Source organism: Lagenorhynchus albirostris, chromosome 16, assembly GCF_949774975.1.
Source record: "Lagenorhynchus albirostris chromosome 16, mLagAlb1.1, whole genome shotgun sequence".
NCBI classification, from domain to species: Eukaryota; Metazoa; Chordata; class Mammalia; order Artiodactyla; family Delphinidae; genus Lagenorhynchus; species Lagenorhynchus albirostris.
The window spans coordinates 23,425,411-23,445,103 of record NC_083110.1 but is presented as its reverse complement, the minus strand read 5'-3'; the positions used below and the strand labels follow the sequence as shown (position 1 = coordinate 23,445,103).

Genomic DNA, 19,693 nt, shown 5'->3' with positions numbered 1-19,693 from the left:
CTGTATCAACAACCTGTGTGTTCCAGGTACAAGGCCACGATACACCCAGGGGGCTTGGGTGGTGGGAAAGTGGGGCCTCCCCCCATTGTCTCTCTGAGGGTGGGGAGGTCCTTCCTCCTACACTGGGAAGCCCATCAAAGGTCAGAGAAAATGGTGCACGATAAGGCCATGGAATTTGGAACTTAGTGGGAGCTGGAATTTCCCCATGTGGAAGGCTGGTCCCCGCTGCCCACCCCTGGTGAGCATACAAGGGAAGGGTATGGCATATTCCGGGGAGGGGGCGGGTGGCCCAGGCACTCAGGGTCAGAGGACGGACGTCGAGGGGAGGGCAGGGTGGGCAGAGAAGGTGGCTGCCTGTCTCTGGAACATCCCTGCCCAGGAGAGGCACGCTGGGTCACCAGGTCACTCTGCGGACAGACCACTGAACGAGGCTACTGCTTGTTCCTGCTCAGCCCTTATTTCCACCGTGAATGTGGTGTGGACAGGAGGGCGAGGCCAGGGGCTGCGTCAGCAGCTTCCCTAGCAGGGCCACAGAGCGAGGAGAGCTCCTGTTCCCTGTACAGCTGTACCCGCTGCCCTCTCGGACCAACCACAGCTAAAGCCCCGATAGCTCCTCTCAATCTCCCTCTGAGTTTCCTGGGTAAAACCTGTAGGTAAGACAGGGTGCCCTGGAAGGACGATCTTCTTAATCTTTCTCAGCCACGTTAAGAGTGGAGAGGGGCCGGTAAGTGGGGAAAATCCGGCAGCGACAAAGCAAGTCCAGAGGTGATGTGGGTAAGTCAACCCCCTCCCTCTGCCCCTGTCCCCCCAGCTGTAAGCAGGGGCCGGGGTGGTGGTGGTGCAAGCACTCACCCGGACGATGTCCTGTGGTTGCTAAGAAGCTCAGCTTCACGTGTGAAGGTGCTTTTTGCGTGAAGTACTCCACACCTGCGAGCGATGGGCACCAGCTGGACGCATGGTGGGTAGGGGAGCCAAAGACAGCACGCGGCTGATTCTCACGACCAGCTCTTGCTCAAGCAAAGAGGACGCTGGGCCCTCATGTGCCCCTTTATAAGGTCTGCCAGGCTTCTGAGGCAGAGGGAGGGGGTGCCCACATCATCTCTGGACTTGCTTTGTCGCTACCTGCCTTCTAAGGACTGCACCCTCCCTGGCAAGCACTACAATTCCCTGGAAGGAGCCTTGGAGAGGAAGTCCAGGGCAGTGTGATGGAGATGCCCAAGCACCTGGGAACGTCTGTGTAACCAGCTCTTTTCATCAGTGAGCAGGGCCCCTGGGGGCTTGGGCAATCGGTCTGGTCCAGTGGGCTGTGATGGGGAGGCGGAGAGGTTGGCTTACTTCAGGCTCCCGGTGGCCTCTCTCCCTCAAGAGTCCAGACCCTCAGCTGGCCCTGCCCTTCCTTCTGCAAGCTGCAAGGACCCAGGGTGGGGCAGAGGAGGATGCCGTCAAGGGTGTAATAAACGACTTACTGACTGGCAAGCAGAGTTCTCAGGGCTCGGAGCTTGACCTTCCGGCAATTAAGCCCTCCACCGCCTGCCCAAGGCCCCTCCTGCTCTGTGGAGACTCAGGTCTGGCTCGGCCCCTTCCCCCCAGACCACTGGACCTGCAGGGGCCTGAGGGGTGCAGACAACCCCCTGCAGCTGCTAATGCTCCTCCCCAGGCGCCCACATGAACACACACCCTCTTGGACCAATCCCTAAAATGGCACAGGCCGTGGAGAGAGGGGCCGGCTGGTCATGCTGGCTGGGACCAGCCTGTGGGAAGAGCCCAGTTCTGCCCAACGATCCACAGTGCTTTACTGAGGCCAGAATCACATCAGCGGGGGATTCTGTACTTTACAAAGCAGCTCCGAGTTCTGTTCACTCACCACCCAATCACTCCACCAGTTATCACTAAGCAGCTAGCGCTCACGGGGACACCCAGGGAGGCACACAGGGGATAAGCCCTGATTCCGGCCCTGGAGAGTGGATGCAGAGTGGGCTCCTGGAAAGAGCACTGAATTTGGAGTCCAGAGGCTAGGGTTAGACCTAGACTAGACTCTGACCCAAAAGCTGGGAGGCTGGCGGGGGGCGGGGGTCACTTCACTTTCCCTGAGCCCCATTTTGCTCCTCTGCTAGGACCTTCCTCCCAGAGTCATTACAAAGCCTAAATGACACAATGTGTTCGAACTGGCCAATGTGGGCACGAGAGAAGGCCCAGAGCGGGAGGGAGGCCAGGGGCTCAGAGGGCCTGAAACACACCTGGCGGGCAGACGGAGTGTATGTGGATGGGAACCTCACAGGTAAAGGAAACAGCAAATAAAGCAACCACCTCAGCATCTTCCACAGTTCTGTATAGAATGGAGTGTGTGTGTGTGTGTTTATATGTGTGTGCACGCATGTGTGTGTTCCAAGGGACTGGAAAAGAGGATCCAAGACCCATCTGAGTCCCAAGGAGCAACGTGCAGAGCCTGTAAGTAAATAATAAATAACATATTCCACATCATGCAACGCCCTTTGCACACATGAACTAATTATGATGTTGGTCCCACCTTTTGTCTGTGTGACCAGTGGTGTAGGATTCATTATCCCCCATTTGACAGAAGAGGAAAGCAAGGCCCAGAGGGCTGTAGGACCACACGAAGCCAGGAGTCACAATTTAAGCCAGGGCAGGGATGGCACTTGGGGTCCTGTCCCTCTCCTCTCCATCTTCCTCGGGGGCAGCACAGAGAATCTGTCTCCCCACACAGGGCTCACTGCTTGGATCTATAAGCAGAGTGGGAAGGGGCATCTGATGAGGAAGCAGAATGTATTCAAGAGGCCATGAAAAAAGAATAAGAAGAGAGGTCTGGGTCTGGCCTGGTCTTATATCCATTTCTTTCTTACATGAAAGGTTGCATCCTATAGATACTACTTTGTGCTTTGCTTCTTTTACTTGTCAGTATGTCCTAGGAATCTCTCCATATCAGTTCTTGAAGAATTCTAGCATCATTTTTTTAGAGCTGCATAGTACTCGAGTGGGTGGTTGTACCATAGTTTATTCAGCTCCTCTACTGGGGTGTTGGTTGTTTCAAATATTTTGCCATTACAAATAACGCTGTAATGACTCACCATGCACATAAGCATTTTTGTACTGATAAAGGTATATCTTAAGGGTAGATTTCCAGAAGTAGGATTGTTGGGCCAGAAAATAAAGTGTACATGCAGTTTTGTTAAGTATTGCCATATCCGTTCTCCAAAGGATTCTACCAATCTGCACCTCCTCCAGCAGTGTCTGGAAGTGACTGTTTCACATAGCCTCCCCAATGGAATGTGTGGTCACAATTTTTAATTTTTTCCAGTCTTGTACGTAAGAAGTGGTATCTCAGAGTTGTTTTAATTTGCGTCTTTCTAATTATGAGTGAGTTGTAACATTTTTTTCATGTGTTTGAGGGTCACTGTTACATCTTATTTTGTGAGTTGTCTGTTCATGTCTTTTGCCCACTTTTTAATCAGATTTTTGGGTCCTCTGTCCCTCAATATTTTAGACTGCATTATGTATTAGGGATATTAGTCTTTCGTCTGTAGCATATGTTACGAACATTTCCTCTTAGTTTGTCAAATATTTTGTCCTTTGACTTTCCTTAGGGTGCTTTACTGTAAATTTTTTTTAAATTTTATGTAACAAAATTTATCAATTTTTAATTTTATCATCCTGGATTTTGAGCCACAGTTAGAATGCCTTTCCCTGTCCCAAAATTAAAGAGAAATTCACCTGAGTTTCCATCTAGTACTACCTGTATGGTATGACTGTTTACATTTAGATCCCTAATCCATTTAAAGTTTATTTTTCTGTTTGGTGTGAAATATGGATCAAAGTTTATCATTTTCTAAATGGCTACTCAGTTGTCCCAGCACCTTTTTTTTTTTTTTGAGTTTTCTAGTGTTATTTATTTTAATATCATGCAGAATACAGAGTGGGCAATACCTTGTTCCCAACGCTTTTGTGATTGGCTAATCAACAAGTTATAACTAAGGGTAGCTGTATTCTAAGAAGCAGGTGAGAGGGACGCAATGTCCAGCACCATTTATTTAAAAGTCTATCTTTATCCCAGTGATCTGGGATACCACCCTTGCATATACCACATTTCCACATGCATTTGGGTCTAATTCTGGGCTTTCTCTTTTCTTTGAGGGGCCTATCTGCCAATTCAGGCACCAGCTCCACATTATTTTAATTATAGAGGCATTGTAGTATGTTTTAATATCTGGTAGGGATAGTTTTACTTCTTCTTTACCCATTCTTGTGCCTCTAATTGATCTATATTGTTAAATTACATTGGATAATACTTCCAGCGCAGTGTTGGATGGTAAAAGAGATGGTGAGCGTCCGTGCTTTATTACTGATCTTAATGGAAGTGCCTTCAGCGTTTCCTCATTAAATAAGATACTGGCTTTAGGACTAGGATGTATATATATATATATATATATATATATATATATATATAAAAATATATGTGTGTGTGTGTGTATTTTATTATACTTAAAAGTATCCCTTAATCCCTATTTCCTTGAATGTTTATATCATGAATAGGTGTTGAATTTTGTCCAAGGTTTTTTCAGCATTTATAGATATAATATGATTTTGTTTCTTTAGATTCATTAATATGGTATATGATATTAATTTGGCACACGCTATTAATATTAATAGATTAATTTTGAACCAACCTTTCTTTTCTAGAATAAATAAGGGGACTTCCCTGGTGGTGTAATGGTTAAGAATCTGCCTGCTAATGCAGGGGACAAGGGCTTCAGCCCTGGTCCGGGAAGATCCCACGTGCCGCGGAACAACTAAGCCTGTGCGCCATAACTACTGAGCCTGTGCTCTAGAGCCCGTGAACTACAACTACTGAGCCCACGTGCCACAACTACTGAAGCCCGCGTGCCTAGAGCCTGTGCTCCGCAGTATGAGAAGCCACCGCAATGAGAAGCCCACACCGCAACGAAGAGTAGCCCCCCCTTGCCGCGACTAGAGAAAGCCCGCGTGCAGCAACAAAGATCCCAATGCAGCCAAAAATAAATTAATTAATTTAAAAAATAGAATAAATAAGATTTAGTCATTATATATTATTTTCTTCAAAAAAAGGGGGGGATGGAATTGGATACAATGATGACAGCTACGATTTACTGAACAATTTCTCTGTCCTCTGTATGCATCATTGTCTGATTCAATCCTCAAGATACCTATGTGAAGCAGGCTTTATCATCCCCATTTCACAGATTAGGAAACTGAGATTAACAACGGTGAAGTAGCCTGGCCAACATCACACAGCTAGCAAATAAAAGAGACAGGGCTGGGCTTCCCTAGTGGCGCAGTGGTTGGGAGTCCGCCTGCCAATGCAGGCGATGCGGGTTCGTGCCCCGGTCCAGGAAGATCCCACATGCCACGGAGCGGCTGGGCCCGTGAGCCATGGCTGCTGAGCCTGCGCATCCGGAGCCTGTGCTCTGCAACGGGAGAGGCCACAGCAGTGAGAGGCCCGCGTACCGCAAAAAAAAAGAGACAGGGCTGGATCTTGGGTCTCAGTGATTCCAAAGGCCTTAGTACTACACAGGCAGCATTATTTAGCTGTTATTTGGATATATTAAAAATGCTTATTATTTGATAAGGTGTTGGAAGGGGAACACCTCTGTAGGAACTGGGGGGAGGGCCTGCCCCTACTTCCCAGAACCCTGAGCTTCCCTCCTCAGCCCAGCCTGCCCGAGGTAGCAGAGGAAGGCTGTGATGGGCTGTGAGGGCTGCCGACCATGTGGCTGCCCCAAGGCCAGGCAGCAAGCAGCCCTCAAGGCCTGCCACGTCCCCTTCCAATCTCTGCCTTGATCGGTCCCAGCATTTATGCCTCAGGCTCCAGACAGTGTGGGAACAACCAGGAGAACGAAGACGGGTCCAGGGAGGTGCTGGGCTGTGAGGGAACAAAGCAGAGGGAAGAAAACCCTAACCTCCACTCCCTGCTGGTCCTGACTGTCCTGTTTTCTAAGAACAGGCAGCCGGCCGAGGGATTATGTAACTTCTGGTGGGCATGGCAGATGGCGTGCTGGCTGGACACCTCAAACCCAGCACTGACACTAACCTTCCCTGACGTGGCACCCCGGCCTCCCCTACTCTGGGGTGTGGAGCAGAGAGGGATGGGAAGCGACCCAAACTCTTGTCATCTACCTCAATAGCCGTGGCCATCTAGGCCACGGGGAGAAGCCAGGGCCCACCCGCCAGCGGGAGGTTCCAGCCAGGGAAGTGGAAACGCAGGCCCTCTCCTGCCTGCCCCACAGCGAACAGCTCTCTGCACAGCCCCTGGGGGAACAGAGCCTGCTGTACCGGCCTCCTTCCACCTCAGATCAGTGGCCCCTGGGGTTTGGAGAAGTTTCCAAAGCACCTGTCCAGGCATTTTCTCCCTGGGTCCTACCTAGCATTCAGCTTCTTTTATTCCTTTTGCTGATGGGTAAACTGAGGCTCAGAGAGGGTGAGTGATTTGCCTGTCACACAAAGACAGATCTGGCCCTACATTTTCCTGCTGGTGCATCCCACTCTGTACGGACACAGTTGACCTTAGGGCTGAAGATTCCAGACTCCTCGTCCAGTGCTCTTTCCAAATCCTATGACAACGCAGGCTTCCCCTCAGGCGGCTCACCAAGTCACCCTGTGGGCCATCCTGAACTTTATGTCTAATACTCCCTATGTCAAGAGGGGAATATTGGAAAGAAAGGAGGGGTGTAACCAGCGATTTGCAGATTGATTTCCTCCCAGGTAGAAAGAAAAGGGGGCTGACCTTTACTGACCATGCCTCATCTCGTTTTCATCTCCCCAACAACCAATCAGGACCGCCATTTCACAGTGAGGCGATGCAGGCTAGGGGAATTACAGCTAGTGTCGGAGCCAGGACTTGAACCCAATTTACTGATTCTAGGGCAGACCCTCTTCCACCGGACAGATGAGGACACTGAAGCCCAGAGAGGGAAAGGGACTAGCTCAATGCCACACAGCAGATTAGCTGCTGGCCAGGATTAGAATCCGGGTTTCCCACTCCTCAGCTTAGGACTCTTTCTGTATGTGTGTGTCTGTACAGAGTGGGACGAACCAGCAGGAAAATGTGGGGCCTCACATTTGCAGCAGGGGTTGCTGTGTCCATCAGCTCCGGCTATCTCGGGCTGCCAGGCAGGAGTTCCAGGTGAACCTGTGTTAGGGGCTCCTGGCAAGGGCCGGCGGGTGCCCAGCTGTGAGCGTGGCAATGGGCCCAGGACTACTGCTGCCTCGGCTAAGGGCCTGGGGGTGTTTAATCTCCCAGGGATGATCCCTGAATGTTAACACTGGACGCAGTGCCAAGGGGAGCCTGGCTTAGCCAGACTCTGCAGCCAAAACTGCTCCCCTGTATCAAAACCAGCTCCTGCCAAGACGCTGCTGGCAGTTGCTCTGGAGGGCTGAGGCCTCCAGTCAGACCCTGCCCATGAACCTTCAGATGTACTGTCTCAGCCCACACCTGCTCCCAGGCCCCAGGGCCAGTGTCCCTGCAACGGACTTTCTCTTGAGCCACTAGAAGACAAGGTGGAGGGGAATGATCAATGGGCTTGAGACTGCAAATAGGAAACAAACATCTTTTTTTGTTTGTCTGTTTGTGTTTGTTTCTTTGGCCGTGTCGCCTGTGGGATTTTAGTTCCGTAACCAGGGATCGAACCAGAGCCCTCAGCAGTGAGAGCACAGAGTCCTAACCACTGGACCCCCAGGGAATTCCCAGGAAACAAACATCTTTAAAGGGCCTGGACCAGCCAGCTATGGCTTGTGAAGGCGACCATGCAGGTGAGTACAAAGTTTACCAGCCCAGCAAATGTCTGCCAGTCTGCTTTCTCCACACAAAGGGGCAGAGGGCACTTGCCGGCAGTCCTCGATTAATTCTTCGTGGTTCCACCGGATTTAGTGAGTAAATTCTTTGCTACCTAGGGGCTCTGACCACTGAAGACTTGGCTCTGACATCCATGGTACCCTGTGCATAGTAAGTGATCAAAGATGGAAAGCAGGAGAGAATGAAGGGAGAGAGGCAGGCAGAGCGGGGGAGGGTGGGGCTGTAAGCAAAGCAACGAGAATCTTCTAATTCTTTGGTTGCGCGTCTACAGTAGCAAGTCCAAAGTGTGGCAGGGAGTGAGTCACAGCAAGCTCCTGGGTGAGGAAGGCTTGCGGGGATCCTCATTCATCTGTTCTACAAGTGTTCATCAAGCACTCTCTGTGTTCCAGGAACTGTGCTGGGTGCCAGGGACATGCGAGTGAGCAACATCAGACCAAGCAGACCCAGGCTCCCTAGGCACCTAGTGTCACGGTTGCTCTCCTGTCATCCAGTTGTTTCAACCCCATCCTGTCTCCACCCGCTGACCCTGCCTCCTTGTCCCCAGGGCCCTGGCTTGGGTGACAGGAAACAGAAGGGTGGGAACCTGCCCCATAAGACATACCCCACCCCACCCCAGGTCACCCCTCTGTCTCTGAGTCTCTGTCCTGCTTTTTCACAGAATGACCAAAGGTGGGATGGAGGAGGGGAGCCAGGAACAACATTCCTGGAATCCCGGTCAACTTCTTATAAGCTCTGCATCCTCCATGGGTGCCCAGGCTGGGCAGGCAGGCACCTCTGATTGCATTACAGAGCTGCTTGCCTTCGGCTCTGTCTCCTGCCGCCAGTAATGCCTCCAGATACCAGTCAGGGCCTCTGGGGGTTACAGCCTCCTGGGTGATCTCAGCAGAAGACGCTCCTCCCAGACCCTAGGGATGCCTCCTGATATCCACCAGGCCCAGGTGGGCATCAGGGACTAGAAAAGGCAGCCTCCTTCTTCTTGCCCCTCTCCCTGGCTCTCTGGTCAACAAGGAAACTGCCACCAGGAACTCTCTGTCCCCCTGCTTTCCTGCCCAGAGATGTACAGGGAGAGAAGCAGGGCCCAGGCCCAGCCAAGGGGGCAGCCAGACTGGGGGCAGGGAAAGGCAGGTAGGAGTGAGGCCAAGGGGAATCAATGGAACCTACTCCGTGCCAGGACTGCATGTTTATCTCACATCACATCACCATCCAGTGAAGTCAGCGGGGTCATCCCCACCCCACAGATGGGGACGCTGGGGTACACAGAGGTTGAGCCACCTGGCCCAGGCACTCAGTAAGAGTCAAATCCTTTTAATTCCAAAGCCTTGGCTCTTTCGACTAAGAAGGGACCCCTGGCTCCAGAAGTCTTGTTTTACCAGATGATCAGGTGGCTGAATTCAGAATCCGTCTCCTGGGGGATGTGTCAGACACTCCCACCCCACACCTTCACATACACACCCCCTACCAAGAAGGCCCTTTCTGTTCACCCAAGCTCTGCTCATCCTTCCAAAGCCAGTCAAGCACCATCCTCCCCTCCTCCAGGAAGCCTTCCCTGACCAACCACCCAGGCCCACAGGAGCTTCTCTCAACAGCTGAAGGATTTCCTGTTGTTATCACCCAATACGTGGCACCAATAACAACGAGGAGGAGGAGGAGGAGGACAGTGAGCTTTACTGAGCGACTTAGAATGTGCAAAGCATTTGCATACATTATCTCATTCATCCCCACAAGGATCTGATGAGACTGGTGCTATTACCACTCCCCCTTTACAAATGAAGAAACTAAAGCTCAGAGAGGGTAGACAACTTGCTCTAGGACACATAGCCAGATGCTGGAATAGCCAGGATTTGAACCCAAGTAGTCTGACTGCACAGCCCGCCCTCTAAGCACCATGCCAGACCTCTCCCAGTACGCACGTCTCGGCTCGTCCTCAGAAGGGCTCCTCTCTGTTGCCCCATCACACACTCCTGTTGCACCCCAGCATCACAGGTCTGGCACGTGGCTTATGCTTCAAGAAGAGACACAAATCAATTCAAGGGTCAGGCCGGTACTTTGCCCACGTCTGACCCCAGAGCCCAGCAAATGCTCAGACTGAACGAATGTCCATGTGCACCAAGTTTCAGGGCTCGGTGTGTTCCAACACCCAATGTGGTGACAGGAGTCCTCATTCCCCACCCCCGCGCTCAGCCACCCTCCACTCCTGAGAAATGAAACAGTGGATGGGATGGCCAGGTCTGGACAATGTGTTCCTGCCACACCCTCCAGAGGGCCCCCTTGAGCCTTGTGGCAGTGGCAGGGTCGGGCAGCAAGTGCCCCTCTGCTCACATGCCCAGGATGCCTTTGGCGATAGGGTCCTTCTCTGCCTCCCGGGCCCTGCTTGGCATCTGGGGCTCTGAGTCTGTGTGGCAGGAGATGCTCATGAAACAAGAAAAAGGGACCGAGGTCCCAGAGGGTGATTTATAGCTTTGGAGAGAGAGACCCAGGGCCGCATAATGCTCACAAGGGCATTCTAGTCGATATATTGACTTTCTGGAGGGGCCTCTGTAAACACAGTGGTTCTGGGCCATGGTTACCTCTGTCTCTTGTTGGTTGCTGGGGCCTATTCACATGGAACCAGACAAAAACCCCAGAGCCCCTAAGGATCATCCTTCCACCTTTCCCCCATCCCAAATTTACAGATGGGACCCAGAGAGGGAAAGCCACTTGCCTAAGGTCACACAGCAGAGAAAGAGCAAAAACCAGAGTCCCCTAACTCGCAGGCCAGGAGCTGCTGGGCCTCCAGGCCCTGAGCCTCCCTGCTTTCTCCTCCCCCCACTCCCCTGGAGGACGTCTCTGGCATTGCACGGCTCTCTCCTGAGGAGGCTTTGCCTGAGTGCTCCCTAAGCTCTGTGTGCCAGGCCCTGTACTTTATATCAGGTCATGTGATCCTCAAAACAACCCTGTGAGGACAATATTATTATTATCATCCCCATTTTACAGATGAGGAAACTGAGGCAGAGCACAGTTACGTGAACTGGCCAAGGCCACAGAGTTAGTAAGTGGCAATGCTGGGGGGCTATGCTAAACTCCTCAGAATCCCAGTTGGCCACACCATGCACCCACAGCTGAGGCCCTGGGGAGGGGCCTCTGTGAGAAGGGGTAGGCAGAGGGGCTGGGGCTTCCTGGAGGTGATGAGAAGTGAGCTTGCCCCCTCCAACGGGCTCATGGAAGTAGCTGGGCTGAGGACTGTGCTTCCCTTCTTACCCACTCTGTGTTCTCTGATGGGGGCCTGGCAGGAGGCAAAGAAGCATACCTCCCCATGCTTCCATCCCCAACATAATCCCTACCATTTCTTAAAAAGCGTTTTCTGGGCGCACTCCATCTTCAAGAACCACAGAGAGCAAATCAAAGAATAAGAAATCTTTTCATCTCCAGTGCAAGAGGTAGCTGAGAGGGGTGGGTCCCCCAAGGCACACCCCTTCAGTTGGGCCTGGGAAGGCCAGGATGGAAATATGGCCGAAGGTTGGCTCACCAAGGATTGGTGTCCACGCAGGATAGAGGCCTTGCAGATGCTGACAGGGCCAACTTCTTAAGAGTGGGAGAAGTCTCGGGCCTTCTTCACCCCACCCCCATCTTGTCTCCTCTTCAGAAATGCTCTTAGAAAGACCCAAAAATGAGAGTCAAGGTCTGGCTCACATCACCTCCTCCAGGAAGCCCCAAGGCTCTCTTCCCTGAATAGACAGTTGACCCTTGAACAATACGGGCTTGAACTGTGTGGGTCCACTTATAGGCAGATTTTTTTCAATAAACATAGTAGCTGTATTTTCATTTTACAGATCTTTAAGTTAATTGTGGGGATGAGTTTATGTTCAATTAGAGATTACAATATGTGGAATCAAAAGAACTAGTGTTTGAGTCCTGATTCTATCCAAACCATTTCAGCTTCCTGCCTTTGGGTGAGTCGCTTATCAATTCCTTTATTTTTGAGGCTGAGATAGCAGACAGAGGATTTTTAACTGCTGGGGTGTCAGCGCCCCTAACTCCGAGCTATTCAAAGGTCAGCTGTAGTGTCGTTGCTCTCATTTGCTACATACAGGGGCTCTCGGAATGTCATTTACCATTTTTTGGAGTGGAAATCAGCATCCCTCCCACACAGTGACCACCTTGAGGGCTGGGGCCAGGGCTGCTCTGGCTCTGACCCAGGTCTGAGGTGGGCTTCCTAAGTGGCACCCACCTCCCCAGTGGGGTTCTTACAAGGACAAACTGAGGTCTTACGTATGAGGGTTTTATAATCTGTAAAGCAATATGTATACCGGTGGAGCTGTGATTTTCCTATAGGTCTCTCTGGTCCACAACAGCACACCTTATCCTAGAGTTAAGGAAGGCAGGGGAACTGGGAAAGCAGGGGAGCCCTTTGTGACCATGGAAATGAGGAACAGAGGAGTCCAGGGCTCATGTGTGTGTCTGTGTGTGCATGTGTCCTCTTAATTGCATCCACGAGAGTCCCAGGCCCAGCCGTGCCTGCCCACGTTGCTCTCCATGAGGGATGCCACTCACCCAAGCTCTGCTTGCCTCTTCTCTGGCAAATTCCAGTGGACACCCCACTCCCCCTGGAGGGTGAAGCGTGAACCGGACCCAGATCAGAGCAGATCTTCAAACCACAGGCCCTGTCACTGTTCTAGGGAAGCTGGGAGCTGACTGCAGGAGACCCCAGGACTCGGACCCCTGTCCTCCTGGGGGTAGGCACTGAAGCTCCTGGACTGGCTTTAGGGCTTGTCTGTGGCCAGTCTGTCCCACCTGCCCTCAGTGGGGGAAGCCAGCTTCCTCCCTTCCAACTCCACAACCCGGCATTCAGCCCAAATGGACCAAATCCTGCTCACCTGGGTCCCACCTCAAACAGGCAGCCCTAAGAATACAAGAGAGGAGCTTCCCAAGCCTGGCGGTGACTCACCGTCCCCACACAACACATTCCTGTTTACACACAAACACACCACAGCTGCACCCATATGTACACTGCATACCTCCCCCACCCAAACACACACACAGCCACCTACACCACACATCCCATATGCAAAAGGCACAACTCAGCACACACACTCATTCCTCCTGCACACTTCACCTCCATGCCCAGCACCCAATGCAGCACCACACCTACCCTCACCTCCCACTGCACACTCCCGGCCCCGCCCACCTCCTCCACACACATTCTCACCCCACTCACTCCTCCATGCACGCTCTCACACCCACATCCTGTCTTCCTCGAGAAAAGAGCCGCCCAGCGGCGGGGAAGTTGTGAGGCACTGGGGGCAGCCTGCTCTGGGAGGTGAGAAGGAGGGAGGCTCTGCTGCGAGCTCACTCCCTAACCAACCATGCCTTGAGAGGTGTGGACTCCCGAAGACTGATTTAGCTCAGCAGGGGATGGGGTGGAGGGGACTGGCCAGGGGGCCGAGGGGGATCAGGGTGGCTCAGGATAGGAAGGGAAGGGGGAGCGGGCGGTGCCAAGGTGTGCGCAACCCCCAGGTACGCGCGCTGAATCAGCCCACCAGGCGGAGATGCTAACCGGGCTGCTGTGTCCGCAAGGGTAAATTCGGAAGCTTCCAGCAACCCAGGGCTTTGGGAGAGAAGGAAGAGGAAACAAAAGGGGTAGGGTGGGGGGAGCGGGGAGGCAGCTGATTTATGCCAGCACTTCAGCAAATGTTTTCGCTGCCATTAGCCTCTCAGCTTAGGAGAGAAAGGGGCGCCACGGGGTACTGGTGGTCGGGCCTCGCCAGGGCTTGCCTGCCCTGCGGGGTCGTGGGGGGCAGTGGCTGGCACAGAGGACGGGGTCTCACCTGGCCCCGGCTTGCCAAAATGCACTAGGTCGGGTGGGGGAGAAACTCCCCGGGCTCCAGGCCGGGTGCGGGCCCAAGGGGGGCAGGAGGTGGCGGCCCAGGCCCAACTTCAGAAGTAAATCAAAAGGATGGAGGGCACACATTCCCTCCACCCTTCTGAAACTGCCCTTCCTCATATTATTCTAATTACGGTATTCTAAATTTTCCTTTAATAAAAGGAAAGAAACAGAAAAGCACAGAACACACTTACTTGGTTTCATTTTGCCTTCACAGCTTTAATGATTCCGTTTGTGGAAGCTGTTTAGAAAACCGGGGAGGACGAAGAGGAGGAGGAAGAGGCCAGAGTCACCAGCTCTGGCCTCAGCGGCCAGCTTCCTCCTCTCTGCCCCTGGGTGCCAACCTGCCTAGGCAGCAGTCTCTCTCTACTCCCCAGCCCCACGAAGCCAACCCCTAAACCCCAACCTAGGACCCCTGTCTCTCCTCCCTTTCCTCCAGGCCTCAGGGTGCTCCAAGGTGCCTCCTTGTTACTCCAACCCCAGCGATAAGGTTCAAATGACCATATGTTTGGCCAGCAGGCCCGGGAGGAGGCTCCAGGATGGGCCAATGAGAATCACCAACCAAGCGCTTGGAATGTAAGAGATCCACCTCCCCTCCAGCCTCATCCTCGAAGCCCCAGGCAGCCCAGACCCTCCCTAGAAGCCATTGCTGGTAAAAGGGAAGGGGAAGTGGTAGGCAGACCTGACGACGTGGTCTGGCAGCCAGGAACAGGTCATAGTACCTCAGTCCAGGAGAAACTCAACAACAAAGTGAGTGCAGGAGATGAGCCCCCGAAGCTTCAAAATAAAAAAGTAAAAACCTATTTTGCCCCAAACTATACAAATAGGTACAGAGCTCTGAGGCTGGCTTGTGATTTATCTCACCTGGGGCAGGTGGGGGCTTTTTCTGAGAGGATCAGTGTTGGAAGGCTACCCCTGGGCACTTGCCTGGTCTCAGGGTCTCCCCTTGATCTTTGGTCCAGCCCTGTTCCACCTCTCCCAGGTCCCTGCTCCCAATTTCTTTCCACCATCCCCCAGCAAGTCCCAGTCTAACTCAGGTACCAAACCTACTTCATCATTAGCTGCCTGCCTTAGCTGGGCCTTGATTTCTGAATCTCAATCCCAGACCCATGCGGCCAGTCTGCAGCCCAGGTGGAATAAAGGAGCCACAACTAGAATGAGGTTTATGAGGCCTGAGTTCAAATGTCAGCTCTATCCTTGAGTCCCAGTGCAGTCCTGGGCAAGTCAGGGCCCGTCCCAAAGCTTCAGCAGTTAAACAAGCGGATTGGAAGAGACAGGAATTGTCTGGGATCCTATGGAATTCCCAGTCTGTGGGGTGGGGAGAGAAATTACATACAAAATTCCTCCCCTGCAGTGGTACTTTCACTTTAATGAGAAAACCCAGTAAGAGGCTCTTGATTTTCCATTTGTTTAAGTGAAATGGGCATTTGGTACAGAGTAGAGGAAGACAAGGACAGGCCACCACCACACACACACACACACACACACACACACACACACACACACACACACACACACACACACACACACACACACACACACACACACACACACACACACACACACACACACAGCAGAGACATTAGGAAAACTCCGATTTTAATTGCACCTTAAAAAGAAGTGCTATCATGACACCTTGTTTCCTTCTCAACCATCCCAGCCAGAGGCCAAGGAAAGGCTCATTAAAAGCTCCAGGAAAGGGCTTCCCTGGTGGCGCAGTGGTTGAGAGTCTGCCTGCCGATGCAGGGGATACGCGTTCGTGCCCCGGTCCGGGAAGATCCCACATGCCACGGAGTGGCTGGGCCCGTGAGCCATGGTCGCTGGGCCTGCGCATCCGGAGCCTGTGCCCCGCAACGGGAGAGGCTACAACAGGGAGAGGCCCTCGTACGGGGGGGGGGGGGGGGAAGCTCCAGGAAAGGCTGAGGGGTGGGTGGGAGGAGATTCCCAGAGCCAGCCTGGGCTTTTGAAGTGGCCTCTCCTGGCCAGTCACTTGCTGAAATCTTCTAAGAGTCTCGGGTTTATGGTTCCAGGTTTGATTTCTCCACCATCAAATTTTATGGCTTAAAAAAAAATTCTCAGTGCTGGAAAGGGAACTCATTCCCATATTCACTGGGAATGGGGGTAGGGGAAAGGAGAGAGAGGTGCCTGCCCCTTGAGGAGAGCTTGGACACGCCCAAGAAGGAGCTTCCCCCTCCCATGGCTGGGACCAAAAGGAGGAGTCCAAAGTGGCCTGAATCAGCCCGCTATCGGACAGGAGCCCTGGATACAAATCTGCAATCTGCGGTCACGTGAAGGCAAGATTTGAGGAAAGGCAACATCCTGGACTTCATTTTCCCCATCTGTGCAATGGAGCTCATGAGGAATCACTGGGAAGACCTAAAGAACATTCTGAAAAATGTTCTGTGCCTGTGGCATTAGAGTACAAGGGCTGTGTAGGAGGAAGGGGCATGTTCTCTCTCCTGAAGGCAGGTTTCTGAGGGCAAAGGGAAGGCAGCAGGCTGACCCCACCAGTTGGCCCCTCTCCAGGCTGGTGGACAGGCAACCCCTGCTGCGCTAAGTAATGAGCACAATTCCAAGGCCAGTTCTGCTCGCTAGTGAGAAATCAAAGCCACCCATTTCTGGCTGGGCACCAATCGTGCTCAAATCCATCAAAGCCTTGGGCCTGGCGTTTCTTCTGGGGAAGGTGGGGGCCAGAGGCTTTGTTAAGCAGGCAAGGCAGGCCACCCCCAGCCTCCCCAGCAGAGCCTACTCTGCAGCTCTGGAGAACTCTAGGCCAACCGGTCTTGTCTTTCTCCTGCCTCCCCATCTCCCCACCCTCAGTAACCCCAGTATTTATTCCTGATACCCTTGCCCTGCCGGTCCAAACACAGCTTCCCAAGACCCAATCCTGCCCATATGCCATTTACAGAGACTTCACCCAACCCTCCAATCACCTCCCCTCAAACACCCCCAAACCAGAAACCAACACCCCAACCCAGCACCTCCCACACCCAACTGCACTCTTTAAAACAAAGTTGGTCACTCAGCAGCCTGCTTCCTCCCCCATCATTACCTTCCAACTTCAAAACACTGCTTTAAATACCAGAGTCTACCCAAATCATAATTAACGTGGATCAAATGATTGTGTCGTAACTTTACAACACAAGGCTGGCCAAAAAAAAAAAAAGTGGGGTATGTGCTAAAATCAAGCCCTCACTCCTGGGCCATGGGAATCATTAATTCCAGAGTGAGGAATAGCTGACTATAAGTGGGGGAGGCGGGCGTGGGACGTTCGGGTGGGGGGGCGGGGAGGAGGGCGGCGGACGTCAACATCCAAGCGGAAGGTAGAGGGGGGAGGGCTGCGTCATCTGTCCACTTTGTGCACCAGTTTTCGGAGTCAATGCAGGATGCGGCCCACGCCCACCCAACCTCGGAAGCCCGGTGCTTGGTTTCTGGGGGGAGAGAGTGAGAGAGACGGAGGGGGGGAGGGAGGGGGGGGAGAGAGAGAGAGAGAGAGAGAGAGAGAGAGAGAGAGAGAGAGAGAGAGAGAGAGAAGAGAGGAGAGAGAGAGAGAGGAGAGAGAGAGAGAGAGAGAGAGAGAGAGAAGAGAGGAGAGAGGGAGGGGAGGGGGGGGAGAGAGAGAGAGAGAGAGAGAGAGAGAGAGAGAGAGAGAGAGAGAGGGAGAGGGAGAGGGAGAGGGAGAGGGAGAGGGAGAGAGAGAGAGATGGGTTGGCTCCCGTGTGTCCACCCGCTCCCCAGGAAGACGCAGCCCAGTCAGCTACGCCCGGCCCAGCTACAGACCAGCGAGACGTGTACACAGCCACGGCGGGAGAGGGGGAATAGGGACTTTATTTTAGGAGCCCAGCGACTCCCTTAAGGCATCTTGCTGGGTCTGGAGTAGGAGCGTGGAGAGCGCACCTTGTCGGCTTCCCAGACGGGGAGACTTGTCAGTGATTCATTTAAAAGGAAACTCGTCAGGATCACTACGTACTCCTCCCCACAACACACAACACCAACACCCAGAAAAAAATTCTTCCAGGCCTGCGGATCCCAAGATCTCGAGGAAAGCTGTACGTGCAAGACAGCCCTATTCCCTTCGATAACAAAACCCTACAAGCTGGCCTCATCTGGCTGGCGGAGCGGACCCGCGCTTCCCGTGTTCCCCAGGTTTCTCGCTCCCTCCTTCTCATATGCGGATTCGGGTCTGTGCCACGCTAGGAGTCTGGGCGAGCCGGGACCTGGACTAGGAAGTTGCCGGCGAACAGCAAGCGAGCGCACATCTGGCCTGTGCAGCGACTGTGGTTTTTTGGCGCCGCTGCCAGGCGCGCGCGACGCCAGGGGTCCCCCGGAGGCCGGTACTCCGGGAGGCGCACACCCCGACTTGGACACCGTTCCAGGGAAAAGAAGCGATCTCTCCCTTCCAGGCGGGAGCTGGAGAGCCTGAGCAACACCCCCGCCCCGCCCCGCCCCGCGAGATATCTGCGCCATCGCCCACTTTATTGGGGCAGAGAAATCTACCTTTTAACTTGGGCGCCCTTACCGCTTTCCCTGTGCGCACTGACGGAGCGATAGACCACCTCAACTTCAGAGCAGAGTGAGGCGCCAGGGTCCCCTCGCTCGCCTCGCTCCCCTCCCCCATGCCCGAACGCTCCCTACCTGCTTGGCTCAGCCTCAGGTCCCAGCAGAGCAGGAGTGTCAGCAGTAGCGCGCCCCGCGCTCCGCTCCGGGCCCACATGCTCCCGCGGCCCGGCTCGGGCGCCTCTCCCCCAGGGCTCTCTCCCTGGCCCCAGCCTCGCCGCCGCCGTCTCCGCCGCCGCCGCCTCCTCCTCGCCGTCCTCCCCGGCGCCCGGCCGCGCCAGCCCGTGCCCTCCGTGGGGGCAGAGGCAGCCACGCTTCGCAGAGGGCTGCCCGGCGCTCGGAACGCTATGGGTACCCGGCGCCCGCTCTCCGGCCAGGCTCCGGCGTGCCCCTCTCTGCGCTCCTCAGGCTCCGGGGCTCGAGCGCTCCTCAGGCTCCCGCGTCCTGGTTTCGAAGTTGCGCGACTGAGGGTGAGAGCGCTCAGCGGCGCCCGCAGCGGCCAACGCCGCGCCGTCCGAGCCCCCGTGCGCGCCTCCCTGCGCCCCGCCGCTGCCCGCGGCTCCGGCGCCCTCGCCGGCCTCCGCCGCCTGCCACAAGGCCGAGCGCTGCCGCTCGCTCGCCCAAGTGAGTCCGCGAGCAGAGCAGGACAGCGCGCGGCCGGGGCGGGGCCTGGGCGGGCAAAGGCGGAGCCGGCGGAGGGCCTTTCTAGGGGGTAACGACGGCCCCTTGGGCGCGGCTTTGGCGGAGCTGGGGGCCCTTCAGGGGGGGTCCGCGCGAAACTCTGGGCCCGGAGCGTTGGAAATCCCGGCCGCTAGATCGTAGCTGGAAGCGGAGTCTGCCCAATTTTTGTTTCCAGAAACTAAAGAAATGTATCTTGGCGCTTTCCTCTGACTTGGCTGTGTCAGCTTTCTCCTCTGATTAAACTCAGGACTCTGTCGTTTTTGGCTCCCTGGTTTGTACTACGTAGAATCTACGCCTTCTACAGGGGGCGGGGGGGGGTCTTTACCAAAAAAGTTCCTTCAGTGAGGAAATCTCAAACACTCAAGTCCGTGGTAAGCAGGGGCTTACAGCTATGTGGACTTGGATCATCCTGTTTGGCCCTACTTGTGGGTATGACCTTGGGCAGAACTGTTTGACTAGACCCCTCTGAACCTCCTGTAGCACCCAGGGCCTAGGATGTTACTCCCCCACCCCACCCCCACCCTCCGCAAGTGACAATGGGGCATAGGGAAGCCATTTTTGGCTCGGGTGGGTGTAAATTTGGGCTCTGCTCCTTACCTGCTGTGTGACCCTGAACAAGTTACTTAACCATTCTGATGCTTCCTTCATCATCATCTCCAAAATGGAGAAAAATGATAATAACAATTTTATAAGGGACTGTAGAACTGATTTTTAAATATATATATAGAAACTGTAGCATAAATGTCAGTAAT

General features: G+C 53.9%; 1 protein-coding gene across 5 annotated transcripts in view; it reads right to left on the bottom strand.

The window, feature by feature from the left end:
* Positions 1-18,823, bottom strand: part of UNC5B (unc-5 netrin receptor B) — an 87,139-nt gene extending 68,316 nt beyond the window's left edge. For 2 of the 5 annotated variants that reach the window (XM_060126039.1, XM_060126043.1), the window contains exon 1: positions 18,339-18,822. In XM_060126039.1, the coding sequence (XP_059982022.1) occupies positions 18,339-18,417 (79 nt within the window). In that variant the 5' untranslated portion in view covers positions 18,418-18,822. Of the gene's footprint in view, positions 1-18,338 lie in introns of all 5 variants that reach the window. The other 3 variants (XM_060126041.1, XM_060126042.1, XM_060126044.1) reach the window with 2 other exon arrangements.
* Positions 18,824-19,693: the final 870 nt, after the last annotated feature.